The 19341-nt window shown below is 43.4% G+C and overlaps 2 protein-coding genes and 1 pseudogene across 3 annotated transcripts; 1 reads left to right on the forward strand and 2 right to left on the reverse strand.

Annotated features, from left to right (window-relative positions):
- The first annotated feature begins 62 nt into the window (after positions 1-62).
- On the forward strand, positions 63-1877 carry RPS25 (ribosomal protein S25). Its single transcript, XM_019716292.2, has 5 exons — positions 63-202; positions 438-533; positions 1019-1202; positions 1631-1732; positions 1818-1877. Exons 1-4 carry the CDS (start codon positions 200-202, stop codon positions 1723-1725), a joined length of 378 nt encoding a protein of 125 aa, XP_019571851.1. The 5' UTR covers positions 63-199; the 3' UTR covers positions 1726-1732; positions 1818-1877.
- On the reverse strand, positions 1831-9461 carry CENATAC (centrosomal AT-AC splicing factor). Of its 2 annotated transcripts, none has more exons than XR_002136212.2 (11): positions 9276-9461; positions 9001-9164; positions 8508-8606; positions 5695-5761; positions 5556-5618; positions 5176-5240; positions 4933-5038; positions 3620-3650; positions 2323-2412; positions 2110-2231; positions 1831-2027 (listed from the first exon to the last, which is right to left on the reverse strand). XR_002136212.2 is itself a non-coding variant. In XM_019716287.2 (11 exons), the coding sequence occupies exons 1-11, from the start codon at positions 9393-9395 to the stop codon at positions 1952-1954; spliced, it is 1014 nt and encodes a 337-aa protein (XP_019571846.1). In that variant the 5' UTR covers positions 9396-9461; the 3' UTR covers positions 1831-1951. The 2 variants fall into 2 exon arrangements, 1 of the variants encoding a protein (XP_019571846.1); XM_019716287.2 differs by having other exon boundaries at positions 2110-2242.
- Positions 9462-16089: 6628 nt separating this feature from the next.
- On the reverse strand, positions 16090-16717 carry LOC109437188 (coiled-coil-helix-coiled-coil-helix domain-containing protein 2; annotated as a pseudogene).
- Positions 16718-19341: the final 2624 nt, after the last annotated feature.

A 19341-nucleotide genomic window follows, 5' to 3' on the forward strand; every position in this document is an offset into this window, starting at 1 on the left:
GGAACACCCAAGTCCTCCCCACTGCTTACAGCATCAGCGAGAGGGTGGAACTTGGAACGTCCTTCGCGGGGCACCGCCCCTTGCCCCGGAAGCACTCGCCGCGAGTGGAGGTTTCTGAGTCTGTTCGTCAGCGGCGCTTCCTTTTTGTCCGACATCTTAGCGAAGCTGCAGTCGTACTGTGTGCTGTCCGCACTTTGCCATGGTGAGCTCTGGTGTGAAACCTGTTTGGTTCTGAGATCCAGGCGGTGCTAGAGTGTAGTTGAGGCTTCATGGGAAGGAGGGCTCCCAGAACTGCCAGGCTGCAACTAACTCAAGGCGGGCCGCGGTAGCGCTTTACCCATGTGGTCCGCTAGAGAAGTTTGGGAGGGAGTGAGGGGCGCAATGGGGGGCATGGAGTTGCCTTAGGAGCTAGCGGCATTCCCACTTTTCTTCAACAGCCGCCCAAAGACGACAAGAAGAAGAAAGATGCTGGAAAGTCGGCCAAGAAAGACAAAGACCCAGTGAACAAATCTGGAGGCAAGGCCAAAAAGAAGGTAGGCACGAGCCCTTTAAGAGCGGGTGGAAACGGGGCTCCCGGCGCAGATTGGTATAGTAGTAAGTGACGTATATAGCAAATGGCTTTTAACGTTGTCGCGTCTGGAGTCAGGTTACTAAAGCGTGTTAGTGTTACCACTTTTCTCACTTTTTCTCCTCATTTGAAGAATGGGGTGTTACATGCTACTTGGAAATACGGAAGAGTATTTGTTCCTGATGCTTAATACATAACCTTTTAATTAATCTCGTGGGTTCGGCCCATATCCAAAAGTCTCAAAGATTTTTTTTCAAGTTATTTGAAGCTTAATTTGCAGAGTTTCTGCAGATTCTGAATTTCATAGGTTTCTGCAAGCCAAGGAACAGCCAACCTCTCGGTATTGCCCTACAAACACGGGAGAGAGTTCTCTGACACAGGTTGTTTGGGAGGGAAAGAGTGATTCTTCCAGGAGGACTGACATTTTTTCCATTTTCTTTTTGTGAGTAGAAGTGGTCCAAAGGCAAAGTTCGGGACAAGCTCAATAACTTAGTCTTGTTTGACAAAGCGACATATGACAAACTCTGTAAGGAAGTTCCCAACTATAAGCTTATAACCCCAGCTGTTGTCTCTGAGAGACTGAAGATCCGTGGTTCCTTGGCCAGGGCAGCCCTTCAGGAGCTCCTTAGTAAAGGTGAGAGGGGTATATTGTACTGGTATGGTTTTGCACATTAAATTGGCTTGACCATGTTAGCGATCTTAAATGTTACTGGAATTTTAAAAAATAGTTTGTGTAGTGGTTGTTAGTAATAAAAATTATAATGTCATCCTTAGGGTGGACCCTGAAGCAGCCATTTTGTGCTATGGGTCCCTATGGCAATAATGTCTAATACAGACAGTAGTGGTTTTTCAGTTAAAGTAAGGGTGACCATCCCAAGAGCAGGTTAATGGGCCTCTCGTTTAGAAAGAAATGTAGCCATATCATAAACTCTCATGCCCAAATTCAGCATTTGTTTTGGGAACGGATATAAAATTCAGAAAAACTTATTTTTTTAAAGTTTATAATACTCTATTTGATTAAAAAAACTGCCTTTGTGTACACAACTTATTCTTTTTCTTTAGGACTTATTAAATTAGTTTCAAAGCACCGCGCTCAAGTAATTTACACTAGAAACACCAAGGGTGGGGATGCCCCAGCTGCTGGTGAAGATGCATGAAAAACAGGTGAGAACCCAGGGGCTCATGGTGTAGAAAGTATGGGTCCCCTTTACAAAGCTTTATACTGATTGTTTTTTAATTTTTTTTACAGGTCCTACCAACTGTACGTTTTGAAAAATAAAACTTTATTAAATCTGATCAAATAAGTGGGTATATGTCTGTTTCTTAAGAAAGGCAATTTACAAAGAGGTATGGGTTTGTTGACTTGCGGTGGTTGGAAAAGTATCAGGAAACCAATAGCTTTTTTTCTTTATGTGACTGCTGTTTGTTCCTTGCTGCAGCTTCAGTTTTGAATTGATGCCTGAAGAGAAATGAAGGGTTAACAGAATGAAGGGTGAGATCAAAGGGGAGGTGGGTTGGGGACCTGGCACTTGGACCCATACCTGGATTGCCAGCGGCGTCCATTATTCCAGACACGGCCAAAAGAGGGCAGCCAGCCTGCACTGGTGCTGGAGCTATGATCAAAGTTGGCCCCAACTCTGTCTGGAGGGAGTTTCTTCAATTTCTGTTTTTCCTCTACAATGATAAGTAAATGGTTTCATTTGAGTAGGATGATTTAAAGAACCCACTGTCATTCTTGGAATTAGTTTACTTACTTTCTTTAAGAAATTCTTCATAGGAAGGTCCTATTTGTTGATTACCAGAGCTGTATTCCTCATCTTGAACCATCCAGGGAGGTGTGGCACCTGGAAACAGAAGACCCATTAAGCAGAAATTAAGGCACTTTAAAAAACTTGAGAACTGGAAATGTTTAAAAGTCCAGGAATTCTGGGTCATGGGAAGTTGGGGGACCGAGGCTAATTTAAAGCAATATACCTTACTTACAGTATGCTGATAATTAATAGAGGCATAATTGACATAAACCAAACTGCACACATTTAAAGTGTACAATTTGAAATGTTTTTGAGTGAACTCACAATCAAAATACTGAACATTACCCTATGTATCCTTGTGCCCTTTTAAAATACTTTATTCCCGTACCTCCTCTACCCCTTTCCCAGCGCCAGGCAACTACTGTTTTCTGTTGCTATAGTTTGCATTTTCTATTTTATATAAATGTGCTTCTAGCTTTTAGCATAGTTATTTTGAGATTTATTTGTGTTGCATATATCAATAGTTCCTTCTTTGTTCAGCACTATCCCATTGTTAATTTGTTGAGGCACATTTGGATTATTTTCAGTAGTTTTGGGCTACGACAAATAAACATGCTATGAAATTTTCTGTATAAGCCTTTGTGAAGATAAGCAATTCTTTTGGAATGGCTGGATCATAATGTATGGTTAACATTTTAAGAAACCGCTGAATTGTTTTCCAAAAGTGGTTGTCATTTTACATTGCCACCAGCAGTGAATGAGAGTTTTTCCACATACATAGCCATTCTGATGAGCATCTTTTTATATACTTTTACTGGATTTTCAGAGTTTTTCATATATTCAGGATACAAGTCCTTTCTCAGTGCTTTTTTTTTTTTTCATTCCCACCCCCCCACTTATCCTTTGGCAACCATTTGCTTGTTTTTTTTATATCCATGGTCTGTGTCTATTCATTTTTTTAAATTGGTTTCAGGTGTACAAAGCAACATACTAGACATTTACACCACTCTCAAAAAGTGAAAATCCCCCTCCCTTCACTCGTTTTTTTAGATTCCACATATAAGTGAGATGGACTTCACTTAGCATAATACCCTCTAGGTCCATGTCACAAATGGCAAGATGTCATTCTTTTTTTTCAATTGCTAAATATTCCTGTGTGTGTGTGTGTGCGCGTGCGCCACATCCTTAAACATTTATCGGCTGATGAACATCTAGGTTGCAGTTAGTGCTTTATCTAGTTAACTTTACTTTAAAAAAGAACTGCCTCTTACAGTTTGAGAAACACTGCCCTGGGCCTTACCTGAGTGGATGTTACCAACTCCTGCTGTATCCTGTCAGAAATGGGGAAAAAAATCCTAGGTAAGAAAGCCAAGAGATGACTGAGAAAGGGCAAACTTATAGGAGGTGGATGGAACCACTTGGTTGATGTTAAATCTTTTTTAAGTGTGTTTTCCCAAGACCCATCAGCTCCAAGTCAAGTACGCTGTTTCCCTGAAAATAAGACCTAGCCGGACAATCAGCTCTAATAAAATAAGATGCGGTCTTATATAAGACTGGGTCTTGCATTAATTTTTGCTCCAAAAGACGCATTAGAGCTGATTGTCCGGCTAGGTCTTATTTTCCGGGAAACTAGTTTCAATCTAGTGGAGGGTGCAGCTCACAGTGGCCCATGCGGGGATCGAACCGGCAACCTTGTTAAGAGTGCTGTGGTCTAACTGAGCTAACAGGCCACCCTGATGTTAAATCTTAAGAGCACAGTAAATGCAAATTGTCCTCAAGAGACACATGGTTTTCATAGTAGAGATGAGCCTACTAGATGCCAGGTAAACAACACCCTTTCCTCACAGCATACATATCACTGGGTCGAGAGAATTAAGTACAAATTATTAAGTTGGTGCAAAAGTGATTGCAGTTATTGCAATTATTTTCAACCTTTTAAACCGCAATTACCTTTGCGCCAACCTAATACATCCATAGCTTTTTACATGGTACTACATCCATTTATAACACATGACCTTAGATGAGCCTTCCATGAAAATGACATTTCAGCTGAAGGAAGGTAAGCATTAATAAGGTGGTGAAGGAAGGAAAGCACTATTAAGGCAATGGCAGCTACATATGTAGGGAGAAGCACAGTACGGCTGGAGTATAGAATATAAGACAGCAGGTGATGCAGTTGTGTTTGGGACAGGATTGCAGTGGGGAGTCGGAATTGTTCTAAGGTAGAATAGAGGCCAATTATTGAGGAGGTAAAGTAAACCTTTACTTATTGATAGGATGTGGGAGATGCAGAGTATATGTATCTGCATCTACAATTGCTGGAAATACATGGAAGGGGATTCAGGTACCTGTGAGATCTATAAATGTATTGAGCTGGAACTGGGGGTTCTGCAGAGGACAAAATTGAGGAGTTGGCACTCCTAAGTGGCAGTGGGGGCAACAGGTGTTGATGGAGGATGAGGAAAGACGTCTGTAAACACTATATGGAACAGTGCAGCAAGAGAGAAAAGTCTGCAGACAACAGGAATGGTCACAATAGATAGAAAACCTAGGAGAAATGGGTGTCTTGGGAATTGAGGGGGCACTGGCTCTTTCCTGGCTTAGCCATTGTACCTGATGGCCAGTGAATGTCAGAGGTTGTCCTGTGTCCATCCAGTCAAGCTCTGTGGCAGATGGCAGGTCCAAGTATGAGGGCTGCTGTGAGGTGGAGGCTATTTGGCTAAAAAAGACAAACAAGCTAGCCTGGCAGACAAGACAAGGTCCTTCAGCCATGAGGATTTGTTCCATCTCCCAGCCAAAAAGTTACAGAGGCTCTAACGTGTCAAATTCTAAGGAGGGATTCCCTAACAATCTTACCTGTTTGTCCCTTTCCAGCTTCCAGGTGCTGAAGATCCCTCTTCTGGGTCTGGCACTGCCTGAGGCTGAGTTTGATTCAGGAAAAATAAATGTCTAGGATGCTTAAGGGTTGGCCTAGGCCATTCTCCCACCCTCCAGAAGGAAACAAATTGGCATATGGAGGATACTGCCCATCTTGCAAACTCTTACATCCCTCCCAGACCTGCCTTTATCTCCACTGACAAGGCCTGCCCCCTGGCGGACAGGTAAGGGAATTCAAGCAGAGTAGATGAAGCATGGAGTCTATGAGTTCTCTGAGCTGGTAGGTGAAATGCTGGACGTGGGAGAACCAGGGATTAGTGGATTTGGATACTGCTCTGGCTCCTCCGAGGGAAACCAACCTCTAAGACAGACCGAACCACCTCCTGCCGGCTGTGCTCCACCTCACGGATCTGAGCTGCCATCTGTGGGGGAGAGGATGCTTAGATAGGTACAAGATTATGGGAAATGGGTCCTTCAGAGGCCTTTCCTTTAACTTACTTCTTTGATCACTTCATCCTCTTTTTCCTCATAGGAATCCAAACCTTTCACCATGGATTTCTTGAATCTAAACAAAAATGGGCAAGTCAGCTCAGAACCCCAGGCCCTGCCAGTTACGAAAAGATAGTAATTTTTTCTTTAAATGTTGAGTAATTTTAAACTCAGAAACAAAATAGTACAGTGAACCTGTGTACCTCTCATCTAGATTCACTGTTAACATTTTGCCACCTGGCTCCACTTTTTTATAATATTTTGCCAAAGTGGCTTCATTTCTCTTTTATACATACATTTCCTTTTTGCCAAAATAAAATTGGTTTGAGACGCCATGAGCCTTAACTCTAAATATTTCAGCATGCATCTCCTGAGGATAGGAACAGTCTGAAGCCATGAAACCATTACCACATTTAAGAAAGTTAGTCTCTTTGATGTTCAAATTATCCTGTATGTGGCTAGTGAGAATCCTTTCAAAACAGCTCCTTTGTCCTCTGGACCATTCCATCAATATGAGCATTTCCAGCACAAGACAGTCCAGGCTCACCATGTACTTTCCCCTGCTCCAAACCTGAAATCAATCATTTCTCCAATGAGATCTGCTTCCTTTTAGTAGAAAGTAATACGTACTTAGAAACAAAGAGCTGAGTGTTAGTAAAGTTCTTATTGCTCCACAGGTGTCATGCTTCTAGCTCTTTCAGAAGACAGCTTTGATTTTCTTAAAATTCATACTGATACCTCCCCAATTAAATCCCTCCATTTCTTACTGTTATCTTCCTTCTGCCATACTGAAAACCCTGTTTCCCAATAACAGCAATATACAGTTGACCACTGAACAGCATGGGCGTTAGGGGCACTGACACACACAGTTGGAAATCCATGTATCATCGGCCCTCAGCACACAGATTTCCAAAGGAGTTGACCCTAGAACAGGTTTGAACTGCATGGGTCAATTGAAAATAAATCTGTATAGGTGGACCTGTGCAGTTCAAACCTGTTCAAGGGTCAACTACTTAACAGTTGTTCAATCCTACAACACACACAAAAGGGTATCAGGACACCAATACCATTATAAAACTGCTAAGCAAAGCTCAAGATTTCTTTGCAGTTCTTTAGTCCTTAGAAAATATTCTCAGGATGTAGTCAGAATTTTGTGCTCAAAAGTTACTTGTATTCTTATTCTTTTGTTTGTGATTGTTATCAATTTGATAACAAGAAAATTCATCTTTGCAATCAATTTAAGGATTTGTTTTCTGACCTAATTTTAGTATGTGTAATATTTACCGTGTTTCCCCCAAAATAAGACCTAGCCAGACAATCAGCTCTAATGTGTCTTTTGGGGCAAAAATTAATATAAGACCCAGTATTATATCATATATTATAATCCCAGTCATATTAAAATAAGACCGGGTCTCATATTAATTTTTGCTCCAAAAGATGCATTAGAGCTGATGGTCCGGCTAGGTCTTATTTTCGGGGAAACACGGTAAGTAGGAGAACAGCTCTACCATGGTGCCCTGACAGCCTTGCACGTACCCATACAGGCAAAGCCTTGAACAGCAGCTTTTCAGTCTTAGCTGACCCTCCCAGAACACAAGAGGACGGGAGGCCTGAAAGGAGCTGCTTATGAGGCCACCTCCCACTTGCCTCCCTATCTCCCCTGGGAAGCCGTCATGAGATGGCTTCTCATGAACTCCCCGATGAGGTGTGGGGCTTTCTGCCTCATCCCTCTCAGAGTAGAGCTGCAGACTTTAAAACCATGTAGCTGCAATTTACATTTGGCTCCCCAGCAACTCCCCACAACTCACGCTGAGGTCATCTAGCGCTTTTTGGTGTGTGGGACAAGGACCTGGGAAGCTGGGACTTCAGGCTTACTCCTTTTGTTGTCTATATAAGTAATAAACTGTGTAAAGCTGAAAGTGGGTCATTTTTATCATTACCTGGTCAAAACATTCAGGCTTGGCCTTGTCCTTGTGTGTGTGAACTTGAAATTTATAAGGTTAAAAGTCAAAATTATATTTAAATAAAAAGTTCCAAGAGTCCATCCTCATGATTCTCAATAATCATCTTTTCTGATCAATGATACTTATTCACCCACCAAAAATCATATGTAGCTGGGTCAGGGTGTGAGGAGTACACTTTGTCCTCAGTTTCCCATCTCCTAGTCTAAACCACAGATTTGAAGGCAAGGTAGTGGGATTTAGGCATTTCTTGTCCGAGTAGAAAGGAATAGATACCATGAGTTTTTCTGTAACATGAGTCACATGTCACTTTGCTCTGAGATCCCCTTGGGTTCCACATCCCATAATCTCAATATAGTTCCAATAAAAGTGGTGTTATGAGGCTGCCTGTGTCCTCTTCCTGAGGCAGTCAGGGCTCACACCTCCTCTGTGCTGACCTGCACTCCAGTTTTTAAGGTCCTCCAGAGGCCAGTTAAAATAGTCTAAAATTATTAAAAGTGGCTACTGGGTGAGCAACAGTTTTGTTTTTTTTAGTTTTTGGTGGTTTTTTTTGGCACACTATAAGCAATCTGCTCTGTTTGTAAAAAAGCAGAGTGTTCTCTGTGCCACACACTTAGGTAGTTGATTAGAGTCAACTTTTACCATATACCGCTATTTGCTAAATGCATTCTCATCCCCAACTAGATCATAAACCTTTCAAAGACTATCATACTTCCTTTGTGTCCAATTAGTGCCTAGAACAGTGAGTGCTATGAAGACAATACTTCTTACCAAACTTTCCAGTTAATCGAAGAAGCTCCTGTACTTGACACAGATCCGGAGAATTCACACTCTTTCAATCTTTCATAAGCAGTGACTTACCGTGCATAATCTTGAGGAGAGATGAGAAACTTCTCCTTCATATGTACCTCAGCCTTGTTCTCCCACCAGAATCTGTTGGTTGCTTTCCTGTGCTCTGGGCTGAGAATGGAGAGGATGAGTAATTTCAATGACAGATTACAGAATATTACTTAGATATCTAGCCACTAGATAAGTAATACAAACTGACATCTGGATTTCTGCTGCTGGACAAGGCTTAGAGAGTTATTAGTCTGTTCCAGATTTCCAGTCTCCCTCTTCCAATAAACGTATGAGAATCTGAGAGAAGGTGATGGGAGGTAAACTTGAGCTAGCTGCTGCCCAGCTGGCTTTTCCAGTTAGACCACCAACGCCACTGGGACCACGGCAGCCATAAGCCCTCTACCCTTTAAGGTTGGCATCTATCCTGATAAAACCACAAAAGCGTTCACTCTAAATCCATCCACCCACGTATGTATGCCAACGTGTTGAATGAGGCTCCCAGCCCGGATCTCACCTGGCTAGATGCTCCAGCAGCCCCCCGTGCAGCACTGTCAGATTTCCATGGCTCAGGTGTTTCCGCACCTCACAGCTGCAGCACAGACACCAGCAGCACCGCTCGTGCTCGGGCACGTAACGCTCCACCTGAGCTGTGCGAATGGCCTTGCGGGCGGCCTCCACCTGCGGCGGAGAGGGTGTAACCGGGAAGACGCCAAGTGGGAACCCGAGTGGGGCACCCAAATCCCACCCGCTTGGGCCCCCAGGCCTTCCCCTTCAGCCTCCCGTCCGTACCTGTAGCAGGAGCCGATCCAAAGCCATCTTCAGCTGCCGCTGGTGCTTGCGACTGTAGACGTGCCCGCGACCACAGAAGAAGGTCTGACGGCACAGCGGGCAACGCTGCGCTGGCGCCATCAGCCTAGGGCAGAGTAACCGCGACGTGCGGCAGATTCTACGCTATCCCTGACCCCTAACCCCTAGGGGGCGGGGCGAGCCCAGCGGCACCCCTGCTGCCCCCAGCGATGGTCAGGCGCCACTGCAAGCCCTTCTGCGGCTGCGCAGGTCTTTTCCGCGGCTCCCTCTCTATGCGCAAATACATCCGTTCTGCAAAACCTCCAAAGCTGTCTAGCCAGAAAAAGTAGTCAGCCCTGCAGATGCGCAGGAAAGAGCGCACGCAACAGTTATGTGAAACTGCAGAACTAAACACCATACACACGTCGGGACATTGACAAGGTCCCGTACTGGATAATGTTAACAAATCACAACTGGTATTTATAACGTGCTTATTGTGTGTCCATAGCTGTACATTAACTACTTCACTTAATCCTCACGATAACCCTATGTGGTGTAGTATTATCGGCATTTTACAAGCGGGAAAACTGAGGCATGGGGGAGGTAGTAACTTCGTGGAAGATTGCACAGTAGAGGCACCACACTACCTTCGGCCCCCGGTGCCTTTCGGCACCAGCAGACTATATGGAACACATGCTGGATGTGGCCATAATCTAAGACCTAATCCTGTAAAGCTGTAAAGGGGAAGCTATAATGGGTACAAAGTCATTGCTGAGGGTTAGCAGACATTTTTAATCTGTAAAAGTGCTAATATAGTGGAATTTTTGTTATTTTAAGCCACTTCTCTTAGAATCATCAAGCTCCTGTCTGTCCTGCTTTCCTAAGCCCTAAACCCTAAGCCCTAAGGTGAATTGCTTCTTTACAGGGCTGAAATCCTCAGGTTGTGATCTCTACTCTAGAGTCCCTCAACAGAAGCCTGGGGCCTAGTCCAGACCTAACTTAAAGGATAAGCAGACAGAGCTGGCACAGAGTCCCAGGTTCCCCTTAGATTTGTTACCAGTACCGGTCGGTGCGTTAACCTGGATGGGCTACAATGTCTGTAGGTATATACAGTGACTACATAATTCAGGCCCAGAAAGTAGCCTGACTCCCCTTCAGATCTTGACTTCCTGTTAGAGCTTCTTTTAAACTCAAGCCTCTGCCAGATGTGGCCCATTTTGATGACTCTTGCAACACTCAAATCCTTGACCTTCCATCATTCCCCTCAGAGTTAATCCTGGGCCTTGTTCACCCAAAAGTGTTCCATCTCTGTTCCAAACTCTGAAGTTCTACTCTGACCACCATCTTCCATCCTCCCATAAAACCTTACCTTCCATCTGGTGTTTAACTACAGGAAGACGTCCATTGCATTACTCTTATCCATTCACTAGAGAATTATTCGGCATTTGCTAGCTGCCAAATGCTTTGCTGTAGGCTGGTGGTTTTCAAATTGTGGCCTCCAGATCAGCAGCATCAGCATCTGGGGGCTTGTTAGAAATGCAGATTCTTGGGCCCCACCCCAGACTTACTGAATCAGAAACTCTGGTGTGGGGCCGTAGCGGTTTGCGGCTTAATGAGCCCTCCAGGTCATACTAATATTCAATCAAGTTTAAGAATCACTGGTCTAGGTCTCACGTCCTCTTGGCTTCGTTTTACCCATTGGATCCTAAGAATATTTCTACATTCTCATGGCAAACTATTACTTCACTTGACTTTCCAAGACCTCTCATTTTGTCAAACTATAACCGTGGATCAACATAGCCATCTGTTTCCCACATTTGTTCCAAAGCTGCTTAGAATAGACTACATTATCTGCTTCAGCTTCTACTAACTTCTTAGCCCTCTGCAATTTTGCTTTTGAAACTGTTTCCCTAGAGTTCTCCACCACCAAATATTCATTCAGCTACCATGACTTGTGTGAAATGGAATTGAACATCCTTCTCTTCAGAACATCCCCTATTTTCATCCTCCCAGTGAATGATCTCACCAAACAAAAGCCTGGAGTTTAGGGGTGAATTATCTTTGATACTTCCTTGTACTAAGTCCCCATATCCACCTGCACAAATTGTTTTATTGCATTTCTGAAATGTTTAATGTCTGTTCTCCATTTTTTTATACTCATAGAACATACATTATTTTAATTCCCTTCCTTTCTTGCTTGGATTCATGTAAAATCTTTATAACTAGTTTCCGAGTGTCTGGTCTATTTCAGCTCCATTTAGCCTCCGGAGTCTGGTCTTAAAATGGTCTCTAAAATGACTATCCTGATTAATGCCTCTTAATTGCCTTCAGGAAAAATCTAAACTTCCGAGCATAACTTTCAATATCTTTTCCAATGATTCCCAAGTTAATTTCCAGTCTGGTCTCCTGCTACTCCCCTCCCCCTTCCCTGACCTCTTCATCCCCTCCTCCAGGCAATACAGACAGTCCCCAACTTAACAATGGTTTGACATAGGATTTTTTTTTTTTTAAGTTTCTTTGGGTTTTTTTGGCGGGGGGAAGGGGAACAGGACTTTATTGGGGAACAGTGTATACTTCCAGGATTTTTTCCAAGTCAAATTGTTGTCCTTTCAATCTTAGTCGTGGAGGGCGCCATTCAGCTCCAGGTCCAGTTGCCATTGTTAGTTGCAGCGGGCGCAGTCCACCCGCCATCCCTTGCGGGAGTCACAGGGGGCACAGCCCTTCATCCCTTGCCGGAGTTCAACCAGCAACCTTGTGGTTGAGAGCCCGTGCTCCAACCTACTGAGCCATCGGGTACTGTCTCATGTGGGAATCCAACCAGCACCATGTGGGAATCGAACCGGCAGCCTTCGGCATTAGGAGCATGGAGCGCCAACTGACTGAGCCACCGGGCCGGCCCTGACTTAGGATTTTTTGATTTTATGATTTTACCATGGTGCAAAAGTGATACATATTCAGTAGAAACTGTACTTGAATTTTTGAATGTTGATCTTTCCCAGGGCTAGCGATATTCAGTATAATACACTGGTGATACTAGGCAGTGGCAGTGAACTGCAGCTCCCAGTCAGCCACATGATCACAAGTGTAAATAACCAATATTCTATAGTGTAGTATTACGTAAATGCATTTTCCAGCACATATTTTCAACTCCTCATAAGTTGAGGAGCATCTGAATTCTAGCAGTCCTATTGCTCCTGTGCACTTCAGCATCTCCAACCTTTGGGTCCTCTGTCTAATAAATTCTATTATACAGGGTTCTGAAATATGAACTAGAATGGAATTTCCACGAGGCTGGTGACTTTCCCTGGCACATGGTAAACTCTCAATCCATTCATAAGTTCTCATATCAATTCATTATTGAATGAAATGTCACCCCTTTTATGAAGACTTCCAGAGTTATCCCTGCAGAATTAATTTCTCAATTCCAATGTCCTTTGCTCATCCTGTCATCATTTTGGTTTCGTAGTCAGTTGAAACCCAATAGTTGAAAAGCTCTTCAAGTGTAAGGAGTGTCTTGTTCATGCCTGAATCCCTAGATCTAGACTAGTGGTCTTCTATACATGTTTGTCAAATTAAGTTAAAACCATCAAAACTCCAGGCACCCAGGGTTAAGATGCCCTTGGGGTGGGAATTTGTGCAAGGAAGGAGCATAAGAAGCATGTAGCTAACAGCCTGCGAATTAATAGTATCAAACTACAAAACAGGCTAACGGGTAGTTTTATTTATTTAAAAATTGTAAAAAGTAATTTCTTGTTAAAAAAATGTACAGAAGCCATAAATAAAAAGTGATTGTTCTCCATATCTCTTGCTACCCCCAATCCTCAAAGATGACTATTGATGTTTGACACCTATATTCTTCAAGACAATTTTCATGCTTAGATAACATATTTCTATATATAAACAACAATTTCTGTCATATTTGGAATCATATCAAACATACTGTTCTGCTGTTTTTTAACCCCCCAAAAATGTATTGTGGATATCTTTCTATGTCAGTACAAACAAGGTGTGATCAAACAATAGTGAATGTTTAAATTAAAAAAATTTGTTACAGTAAAAAGACACATTGCCATTAATCCCCCTTAAAATAGTCCCTTTTGCTTCGAACACACTTATCCCATCGTTCTTGCCACTTTCTGAAGCAGTTCTTGAAGTCCTCTTTCATCTTTAGTTGCCCTGTCGTGGCTGCCTTGATGTCCTGAATCACTTTGACTTTGGGGAAGAGCCAGAAGTCGCACCATGCCAGATCAGGTAAATAAAGTGGATGAGGACACAACATGTTTTTATTTGACAGAAATTGCCATCTACCAGAAGCGATGTGTGACGCAGAGCGTTATCATTATGGAGGATGATTTACTGCACACTTTAAACACACCTTCTCTCAACCATAGCTCACACTCGACTGACTGCCCTGAACAAGTTGAAACTTGTAACACACTGTTACTAAGGTTTGACACATTGAAGACTGCTTCCCACATCGAAGATCCCTGCCTTTCTGTTGGATGGCACTTGGCAGCAGCATTCACTGTATTTTGTGATCACAACGGAAAGGCTCCATGTCACACATCGCTTCCGGCAATTTCTATCAAATGAAAACATTACGGTGTGTCCTCATCCACCTTATTCACCGGATCTGGCTCTGTGCGACTTCTGGCTCTTCCCCAAAGTCAAAATGACCATGAAAGGTAAACATTTTGAATCGATTCAGGACATCGAGGCAGCCAATGTAGGGCAACTAAAGACACAAAAGAGGACTTACAGAACTGCTTCAGAAAGTGGCAAGAACGATGGGATAAGTGTGTTCGAAGGGAGGGGGAGTATTTTGAGGGGGATTAAAGGCAATGTGTCTTTTACTGTAATAAATTTAATTTAAACATTCACCGTATTTTTTTTTTATCACATCTCATCATATATCCAATGACTCTCAAATGTATTTACATTTTCAGTTCAGATTTATCAACTTCGGACTTATAACAATTATCTACTTGGCATAACCACTCTGATAGATTCCAAAAGAACTGCTGAAACCTGCTGCTCCTACAGGCTTCCTCTCACCATTCACCAAACCACTCAAACCAAAAACCTCGGAGTAATTCTTTTCTCCTCCTGTTGACTTCTTGATTCTACCTCCAAGATATATCATCAAATCAAGCTGCTTCTCTCTATTTCTACTGCCACTGCCACTACCCCAGTCCACCTGGACTACTGCAATTACCTCCTAACAGGTCTTCTTGCTTCCATGTTTGCCCCTCTACAAGCCCCTTTCAATGAGTGGCTAAGCATGATTTTAAAAATAAAATCAGGTTATGTCAGTTACTTCAATCACTTTCCACTGTACTTGGGAAAAAAAATCCCTCAATATAGCCCTAGAAAGGCCTACATGGTCTAGTCCCTGCTTCCCACCCCAACTTCACCTTGCATCTTTCTCCCCTTGTTTACTATGTTCTGTGCACCATGACCTTATCCTTATTTTCAATAGGCCAACTTGAGGAGGTCCCCACCTCCTGGGCTTTGTCTACTCTGTTTTCTCTACTAGAACACTTTTCCTTCCCATTCTTCAGCCTGGATACTCATTATATAGATCTCAGTTAAAATGTCTTTCTTGGAAAGGCCTTCTCTAACCTCCTATCCAATCTAAGTACCTATATTGTTTTCTCTCACAATAACCAACCTATCTTATTAATATTGTCATTTTCCATTATTATCATCTGTTTAATATCTGTCTTTCCATCTAGACTGAAAACTCTGTGAGGGAGGGCCCATTCTGGGGTTCACTGTATCCCCTAGCACCTGGCACAGGGCCTGGCATATTGAAAACTCAAAACAAGTTGTTGAATTTGCAAAGAAAGGTGAGGGTAGGAGTATAATATCCTATTAGGGGGCAAAATGGGTAAAGGCAGATTTTTTTTCAGGGTCACTTTTTCCACAAAGGCTATTTTGTTTTGTTCTTTCCTTCTGACCTTTTGGGATCCACTTGCAACTTAATCCAGACACGGACAAGAATGTGGACAGAGATAAGGATGAGCACAAATGCCGATGAGGTGGACAAGTTGAGGCCAAATCAGATGACGCCTTCTCCTTCCTCCTGGAACTGGATCGACCAGGGGGGCAGGAGAGGGTGCTTTGGCTGCAGAGTGCTGAGTGGGCCCGGAGCAAATGACACTAATGACTTGGTCCCTCCACTCACTCCTCCAGTGTATATCACATAAAAATTAGCATCCAGACAGTCCAGGAGGAAATCAACACAAAGCACCTCCAGTTAGATTAGGGAAAGGCAATTTTCCTTGCTCCAACCAGGCATTTGCATGTCTGTCCTTTTCCTTGGTATTAGTCACCTTTTCTTCTAATCCCATCCCTGCTCTTCCCCACCTGCTTGATGTCGATGTCTGCCTCTGCCTCTGCCTCCTGGGAGCATCATCATGAGCCCCGCCCTCGCCGTCCCCACCCACCCTCCCTGCCCCCCCTCAGGGCAGGACAGGGCTGGCTTTGAGCACTTCTGGAGAAGTACTAGCTGTTATTTTCTAGACTTGGGGAAAAGACCCAAGTGCTAATGTCTCCTGTGAGAAGTCTTCCAGCTCCTCCAGTCAGAGCTAATTGCTCTCTTCTCTGTGCTTCCAGAGAATATGGAATCTGCCTGTTAGAGAGGTTACTAGTGACAATTCATAGCAAAGAGTGTATCCTTTTTTTTTTTTTTAAGAAAATCACTTTATTCTAATTGATTCACAAACAATAACATCACAAAAGCTTGTATAAGGAGGCCACACAAACATTTGCTCAGCCCCAAACTCAGTACCATCTTGATTAACTTCTCTACAGTTACAAATACCCTGTCCATTGCAATTCTGTGGCAAGGAAGCTATTAATGCTGGAGGAGAGGTTTAACTGGTGGTTATATACTTTACACTTTCACTAGCAACTAAATTTTTATACTAAATTAACGTGGTCATGAGAGATGAGTTTCCATATCTTCAATTTGAACTTCATTAGCTAATCCATTTGCAAATCTGCACTGTTTCAGCACCTCGCTGAAACCCTCACAAAGTTTCAGGCCACCCTGGTTCTGGGCACACTCCAAAAATTGTTTCATCTCATAGTGGCCTGGGGCCAAACTGCTGCTGCTGTTGCTGCTGGTATGCCGGCTGGGTTCCCTGAGGCTCCTGGTAAGTGATGTCAGGCCTTGCGGGCTCAGCATTACTTCCTCCACTGCAGTCCCCAGTGATGGCATGACCTAACGTGTGGCCAACAGCAGAGCCCACAGCCACACCAGCAGCAGTGGTTGCCATTTGGGCCATCAGACCTGGTTGCTGGGGTGCCAGAGCAGGTGAGCCAATAGCGGATGGTGGAGCTGCTGCTGGCGGCTGAGTTGCTGGCACTGGCCTGGGCACAGGTCTCATCTGAGGTGCCCGCCTGCCCGAAGGGGCTATGCAGGAGGTCCGGCTTCCCATCGCAACTGTGCGAGGGCTCGGCGTCTACAAGGTAGAGACTTGGAGAACCCGTTGGCTTCTAAAACTGCATTCTTATTAACAGACCCCATGCTAGGCTCTAGGTGTTTGGACATAAATATGACTTATTCCATTGTACTGTCCTCACTGGTTGCCACTGTCACTGTGGGTGAGTGCCTCTGGGACAGGGATTATATCTTATACATTGCTTAGTTTTGTGGATCTCTCCCCCATCAGCCTTAACACCCTAGGAATAGAGCAAATATTTTGTAAGACTCTTTGCCACCCGGAAATAAATCTTACTGATAAAATAATCTACCTGCACATATAATTTTTAAAAGATCAAAATAATATTCCAATTGCAATGTAACAGAAAAATAAAGGGACATAAATTTATAATAAAATATTTCAGTGGATAAACTATATTTGAAAACATGACAATTGGAAATTTGTACATACTGGTAGTGAACAGCTTAGATTTAAGAAATCATATTCATGTGACTATTGAAAATACTTTTTCTTTATATTGGATATTTTGAAATAATAGCTAAACATGTGTTTATGCTAGAATCCCTGTATTACAAAAAATAAACAGAGTGATACAGGCCTGTGGTATTAGTGACTTAAATACCAGAGCAGCTCTGTTATTGGTGATTTTCCAAAATGGCAGACAACTCTTAGTAAACTTCCAAATCAAAGAGTACAATCTTCCTTCATTTTATATAATAGTTGCAGTCCTTAAAATTCAATGTATATTAAAATGATGCAACAAATACTTTCTGCTTAGGTGTAAAACCAAGTTAGGTTCTTGGCTCAGGCCTGAGGTATGAGGGTCAATTCTTCAGGGTGAAAGACTGCCTCTTGCACTGATACTCCTGAGTCTGACTTCCAATGCCCACAACACCCCCAAATCCTTGTGGCAAGCAAAGTACCCCTGAGGTCAGTGAGAGCCCCTGGCTTAGCACTAGTACATTTCTGGGGCACGTTCGGGAATGAATGCACAAGCTGGAGCCTTTAAAGCAGAGATGGTAGTGGTGATGAAGAGGTGACTAGGGTGGGGTTTTGTATGTTACTGAAATGCACAAATCAAGCAAAGGAACAGGGCCCTGCCTTTCTTCAAAGATAGAGGTTTTGGTCTGGTAGGGCATGGGTTGTGCTTTTCAGGAATGCGACGTTTCAGAGACCAGGGAAAAGGCAGTCGGATTTCATAGTGAGACAGACTGCAAGGAACTAAAGGGTAAATAAGTGGACAGGAAATGAAGGCTACTCCTCAAATATAACAGCCATCACAAAGACATGAGAATAATAGTATCTACTCCTTAAGGTGGTTGTATGGATTACATCTGCAAATGTACGTAGAATGATGTCTGGTCCAACTGTAAGCACTTGATGTTAATACACCAGACACAGGACTAGGCACTTTCCATTGTCCTATTTAGTTCTCAGATCAAATCTCCATATTTTTATTATCTCTATTTTGCATACAAAAGAAACTGAAGTTTAGAAATGTTAAGAAAACTTGTGAAGAAGATACAATATAGGAGGACCCGTTATTTGCTGAGGGAGCAGAGCTGGGTGTCAAAGATGAAAAACAAACATGTTGGTAGCAACAATAAGGTCCAGGCTACCACTAAGAGATGTTAAGTGCTAAAAGTAGATCCACACCATTATTAGCCCACCAGTGTCCTGGAACAGGGAGGAGACTCCTAACTAGATATCACAATGAACAATAAAATAGCTACCATTTATTTATTTAGCTTCTACTATGAACCAGGTTCTGGAAGAGGCACTCTACTCCATCCCACTTGTTTTCTACTCTAAGACTAACAAAGAGGCATCATTAACTCATTTTCCTGATAAGGACACTCAAGTTCAAAGAGAAGTGCCTGCCTGAGGTAGGTTCTTCTGGAACAAAGATGCAGGAGCAGTGGCAAGCAGCTACCCCAGAGCTGACAGCCAGCAAGCAGGGCAGGAAAGAAAGGTGAATGAAAGACTACCTCAACCCCACCCACCTGCAGATTGCTGGGAGTCCCCTGGACAAGGGGGGCTATCTTCAAGACTCAAGCACCACCCACTGCCACCTCTGGAGAGAAGAGATGCCCAGTCTCCTAGAGGGGGGTATCTGAGGGTAGAGCCATGTTTCTGTGCAGGCCTGTTGGCTGGTGAGAGAAAATCAGGAAAGTGAATGAAAACAGTCATCTCAGCCCTGTGGGAAATTCAGTATTATCTTAAAGCACTGTCTCAATGTCTGTGGAATCCTGACACTGCTTTGAACCTCATTCCTTTCTTCCTTGTCCCCCAGGCTTCTCCCTTTTCTCCTCAGACCTGAGGCTGGCAGCTGGCCTTGCCCTGAACATGGTCTCCCACAACCAGGAAAGCCACAACAACCCAGCTAGAATCTGCAGCCTCTAAAGACTCTTAACCCACAAGTGTTCTGGCTTCTGCTGAGGGTACGGTGGAGGCAAGTGGCACAGGGAGGGACCATGCACCTCAGATGAGTTCCCAGCCCAATGGTTAAATGAGGGGAATGAGACTAGAGTCCAACTACCCCCCTTCTCAATAAGTTCTTTCCTCTCACTTTTCTCACTGCTCCTTCATGGCCTATGAGGGTCTGTCTTTCCTTCAAC

This window comes from Rhinolophus sinicus, linkage group LG06 (genome assembly GCF_036562045.2).
Source record: "Rhinolophus sinicus isolate RSC01 linkage group LG06, ASM3656204v1, whole genome shotgun sequence".
Lineage (NCBI taxonomy): Eukaryota > Metazoa > Chordata > Mammalia > Chiroptera > Rhinolophidae > Rhinolophus > Rhinolophus sinicus.

What these genes read in the sequence shown, in the direction of transcription:
- RPS25 (XM_019716292.2), top strand. An exon ending in GAGGCAAGGCCAAAAAGAAG is followed by an intron (nt 534 to 1,018) that starts GTAGGCACGAGC and finishes TTTTGTGAGTAG; the next exon opens with AAGTGGTCCAAAGGCAAAGT. An exon ending in TCAGGAGCTCCTTAGTAAAG is followed by an intron (nt 1,203 to 1,630) that starts GTGAGAGGGGTA and finishes CTTTTTCTTTAG; the next exon opens with GACTTATTAAATTAGTTTCA.
- CENATAC (XM_019716287.2), bottom strand. Translation starts at nt 9,395, where the DNA reads ATGGCGCCAGCGCAGCGTTGCCCGCTGTGCCGTCAGACCTTCTTCTGT. An exon ending in TGGATCGGCTCCTGCTACAG is followed by an intron (nt 9,165 to 9,275) that starts GTACGGACGGGA and finishes TCTCCGCCGCAG; the next exon opens with GTGGAGGCCGCCCGCAAGGC. An exon ending in TGAAGAATTTCTTAAAGAAA is followed by an intron (nt 2,243 to 2,322) that starts GTAAGTAAACTA and finishes TTATCATTGTAG; the next exon opens with AGGAAAAACAGAAATTGAAG.